The 5084-nt window shown below is 36.5% G+C and overlaps 1 protein-coding gene across 1 annotated transcript; it reads left to right on the top strand.

Annotated features, from left to right (window-relative positions):
- The first annotated feature begins 226 nt into the window (after nucleotides 1-226).
- LOC145982641 (uncharacterized) lies at nucleotides 227-3459 on the top strand. Its single transcript, XM_083116018.1, has 2 exons — nucleotides 227-262; nucleotides 2635-3459. The coding sequence occupies exons 1-2, from the start codon at nucleotides 227-229 to the stop codon at nucleotides 3457-3459; spliced, it is 861 nt and encodes a 286-aa protein (XP_082972144.1).
- Nucleotides 3460-5084: the final 1625 nt, after the last annotated feature.

Here is a 5084-nt window from a genome sequence, read left to right as displayed (position 1 = left end):
TACCTTTCTCACAGCTAAATGATCATGTAATATTTTATATATGCTGGTGGAACTAATGCCTATGGTTGCCTCAATCTCACAGTATGTCACATGACGATCTTGCAGTATTAGGTTTTGCACAGCATCAATGTTTTCTTGAACAACAACTGATTTTGGACGACCTTCGCGAATCTCGTCGGTGAGCGAATGGCGGCCATGATTAAATTCGTTATACCAGCGTTTCACAATGGCAAAGGATGCGGCTTCATCGCCAAATGTGGAAGTAAGTTGATCGATGCACTCTTGTCTTGATAATCCACGTCGAAAATCGTAAAAAATCATCGCAAGAAAATGTTCTCGAGTTAATTCCATTTTATTGTTGTCGCGCAATCTCCAAAGCAACATAAACAACACAAATCAAGCTATTGAAAAAACATTTGAAGAACGTTATGGTCAATAATGCCAGACGATTCTGTGCAAACATCAAATCGGGCCTAACTTCAATCAGTGTTGCCAAGGCTCAAAATATAAATAGTGGCCCTCGTAATGTATTCACTTCATAAGTGTCTATTACATAACAGAAAGCATCATTGGGTATTCAATATCAGACGAATAGCGAATTCCATGGGAATTTTTCTGCGAGTTCGTGGATGTGAGTTCAGCTCTCAACGACAAATGGTTTTGGTTTGACCCGCGTTAATGTTATTGGTGTTTCTTTTGTGTTTGTTTCTATATCACAGTATATTTTTTCCTATAGTTTCGGTGTCCTATTTTTTTTACCAACTTATGTAAGATTTGTTTAAAATTAAGGATCATGATAAATATACGATGAAAGGCAAGGCAAAGTTAATAACCCGGAAAAGACAAATTGAAACTTATACTGTACTTAGTTGAAAGGACAATTGGTCATTATTTATTACAATTATAGAAATAACTTGATCGAAATACTTGGTTTTCTTTTACATACATTTTTGTAATTCTTTATGTACACCTTTCCATTCCTACGTGAACAGGTAGCCTAAAAATAAAAACTCGGCATGATATCCTTCAATTCATTATTACAGGATAGATCTTCCATGATTCTCGTGGCTTATGATGCATAGAACTAACAATTAAGGATTTTTCTTTGTTGTTCTTGTATATTGATTTAACAAATCTAGTCACCTTATAATTCCATTAACTGAGACTGGTTGGAATGATTTCTCTATTCGCATGGACGTCCGGAAGGGAGGGGCCAAGCGGGGCCACGCCACCCGGAAATGAAAGTCAATGAAAAAGTACATATTTCACGCATATAATTTTATTTCAGTCTTAGTAATATATGTTAATTATTGTAAGGGCGTTGCAGGAACATGATAACGTGAAACTGAAGAATTTTTTTAAAGGGAGTAATACTATTTTTTTTTGGGTGTTTCTGCCTCATTGTTGTTGTCCCCCCTCGCTTAGAAAAATGCCATGCTTGGCTCTTCCTGGAAAAAATCGTGAAGACGTCCATGTATCAGCGGCGTTAAAAAAAAAATCATTAAATGTCCATATATCACCGTTGACCAGTGGCGTACGGTGCTAAATCAGGCAGGGGAACAGGTGACCTGCACTTGCCCATCCTTCCCATACCTGTCGTAATAAAATACAGTAGACCAAGTATAATTCAACCCTTACTAAAATGAACCAAATAAATATACGATACATATGTTACAAATTGTCAGAAGTGACATACATGAAGCACGTTAAAATTATGACAATAACGTTGTTAAAGCAAATATGATATAATGTAAACAAAATTTTAAAACAAAATTCTTGATGCACAACAATGAAAAAATAATGGAAGCAATTTATGAGTGATCAGAGGGAAAGAAATGTTTTGTCGAAACCTGTTTCATCTCTCCATTTGTAGATTAAGTTGACATTTTTTTTTTTGTAGAGTTGAGTATTCCTGTAATTCAAACGTCCTCAATGCAATAATAACATTCAGATGGCCGAGTTTTTTCATGCTAGATTTGTAGAAATTGTGATAAAACCCGAACTGTTCCAAACTCCCTTTTCAGGAACAAACAAGGCAACAACAATTTGCCGCTGGAAGAGAATCCAGTTAATCATTTTACAGAGTTCTAGTAAATTGTTTAAAAATGCCTTGTGTATGATTTCGTTTTAGTTTTTAATCCAGTTAGGATAAGTGTTGGTTTGCTGTCTTGTGTTTTTTCTGTAAAATTCAATGAACTAAAAGCTTTCCTCTTCAGCCGGTCGATCATTCAACTAGAAGAGGTGAGACAAGAAACTTTCTCACCCGTGTGCTGGGTCGGAAACGCCCCATAAAACACGACCTCGCCGAAAAATCAAGAGTGATATAGACGAGTTCGATAAGTGTGTTGTTAGGCGTGTTGTGCACGAATTTCACATTACGGATGGAGAAAGGCCAACGTTAGAAGGTATCCGAAGGGTTTTGAAACAAAGAATAGGGTTCGAAGGCAGTGTCTGGTGTGTGCGCAAGATAATACGTGATCTGGGGTTTAAGTGGAAAAAAGCAGAAAATAATAGACAACTGCTTATAGAAAAGGACGAAATAAGAAGTTTACGTTCATCTTACCTCAAAGCCATAAAAATCTTTCGTCGACAAGGGCGACCCATTGTTTACGTTGACGAGACTCATTTTCACAGCTCGACAACAAAGAAAGAAGCTTGGATGGAACCGCGGCTGGCGTCAAAGCACCGGTGTCTAAAGGGCAACGTGTAATTGTTGTCCATGCTGGCGGCGAAGAGGGTTTTGTTCCAGGTGCACTGTTAACGTTCAAATCTGGAAAGTCTTCTGGCGATTACCACCATGATATGAATGCCCAAAATTTTGAGAAGTGGCTACGAGAGAAGTTGATCCCAAATTTGACACCAAACAGTGTGGTTGTTGTTGACAACGCCTCATACCATAACGTACAAATAAATCCTGCACCTTCTTCCTCCTCCCGAAAAGATACTATGATTCAGTGGCTAGTTCAAAACAACATCCCCTTTGACGCACACATGTTCAAATCAGAATTGTATTCGTTGGTGAAACTTAACAAACCCCGTTTGAAGATGTTCAAAATTGATTCCATCTTAGCAGAATACGGTCATTCTGTTGTACGTTTACCGCCATACCACCCAGATCTTAACCCGATAGAACTGATATGGACAGACATGAAACAATACATTTCGAAAAAGAACGTGAAGTTTACTGTGGAATCAGCTACTAATTTGTGCACAGAATTTGTAGCCACGTTACCACTTTCAGCGTGGGAAAAAGTGTCAAATCACTTTAAAAATATTGAGGATGAATATCTCAAGGCAGAACCGTTAATCGATAGTGCAACGGAGAGACTCATTATCAATATTGCCGACGACAGTGATTCTGACGTTGATAGTCCCTTGGAAGATGATAGCTCCTTGGAAGATCATCCCATCAACGAGGATGACATGAGTGGCATAGAAGACATAACCGATAGCGACTAAACTTTATAGTGCAGGTATGCTCTATCTTAATTCACTATCTTAACATCTCACTTCTTGTGTATTTTTTTTTTACTGTAAAAACCTATTTTTTTGATGAACTTCAATTTCTTGCTTACTTTTCTTCTCGTTCTGCGTAGACAGTTTGGCCCGTATGCACTGCCAACCCTGCTTCCGTGCATCCCTCTCCTACGTATGGCTTGGGCGTGAGGTCGCGAGGAGTTTCTTGTCTTGCCTATTCTACTTATACAACATTCTCAGCCCTACGCTCTAGGGATGTGCAAGACAGGATTATTTTGGTCGTTTCAACAAACGTTGAAACGTTTCAGTAAACGTTCTTATACGTTCTTAAACGTTTCAACGTTTATATAAGAAACGATAAAACGTACTGTGATACTTATCTCCACGATTAGTCAAACGTATCATTCATTCGCTCTTCATATTTTCCATCCTTAAATTCTGATAATTATGTACTTTATCTAACAACAGATTAAATTATATACCAAACATTATCGAGAAGCAATTCTCAAAACATTATACTAAGATATTAACATTATAATAAGTGTCCTTCCATAGCCATTTCAGTCTTCAAACTGCTTCCAACAGCTTCCGTACATTGATTCGCGATTAGTCAAACATGTCAAATGTAACTGCTATTAGTAAACGTACGAGGAAAAATAAGTTTTTTAGAAATTCTCTTCTCAATAAGAATACTATATTACTACCTTCATTATATTAAATATTAATTAAATAATTAATTCTCTAGCACTCTTGATTCTGAAAATTCGTAGTTACAGTTCAATTTGTACTTATCCTGAGCAAAATTTATATATATTCTATTCCAATCTTTACAGATTTCTTTTAGATTCATCTCCATGTTCGTTTTGGTCCTTTACCATCAGGTTTCCCAACAAGATTCCTGTAAAAATCTCCTTTATTCCTTTCTCATTCGTGCCGGTTTAAAAAAAAACATAGAGAGTTAGTTAGTTAGTTGTTTCCCACTGTACTATTTCAATTTTTGAATAATCACATGTTAGTTATGAATGCATCGTTGACATCCTGTCTGATCATATATGTGTTTGGGCTGAGGCTCCGTATCTACCTGCAACATTATTTCTTTTCTTCTTTTTTCTTGTTATCTGCTTTCTATATTTAACATTAGAAACAACACATTCCCATTAACAATATTTCATGTTATGCAAAACATTTAAGTTTTATACACCATCAGAGGTGTGATTGCAACAAACGTTACCACTACGTCATCCAACAAAAAGCCAGAATCGGTATTGTTATATTTTATTGCTCAGGTCATTTCATTTTTTTAATATGTATAGCTATAGTGAATATATTAACTTAAGCCCTCAGACTCGTAAACCAACAAATATACACACCTCTGTTAACTGCCTTGTATTTTGGGGGGAGGGGGACAATTGTAGCTGTTGGTGCAATACACTTTGAAGTTTTTGTTTTCTAAGTGCCACACATCAATTTTATTATAATTATTATTATTTATCCTCATCGTTGCCACTAGCCTCTTTTTTTTTACAAATTTTTTCGTACTGATATCGCCTTAGCAGATTAACAGAAATCGTCTAAAATTTGAACTCGTGACACCTCCCAATACCATT

The sequence above is a fragment of the Lepisma saccharinum genome, unplaced genomic scaffold (genome assembly GCF_977018435.1).
Source record: "Lepisma saccharinum unplaced genomic scaffold, izLepSacc3.1 HAP1_SCAFFOLD_274, whole genome shotgun sequence".
NCBI lineage: Eukaryota > Metazoa > Arthropoda > Insecta > Zygentoma > Lepismatidae > Lepisma > Lepisma saccharinum.
The sequence above is the reverse complement of the archived record's forward strand: the minus strand, read 5'-3'. Positions and strand labels throughout refer to the sequence as shown.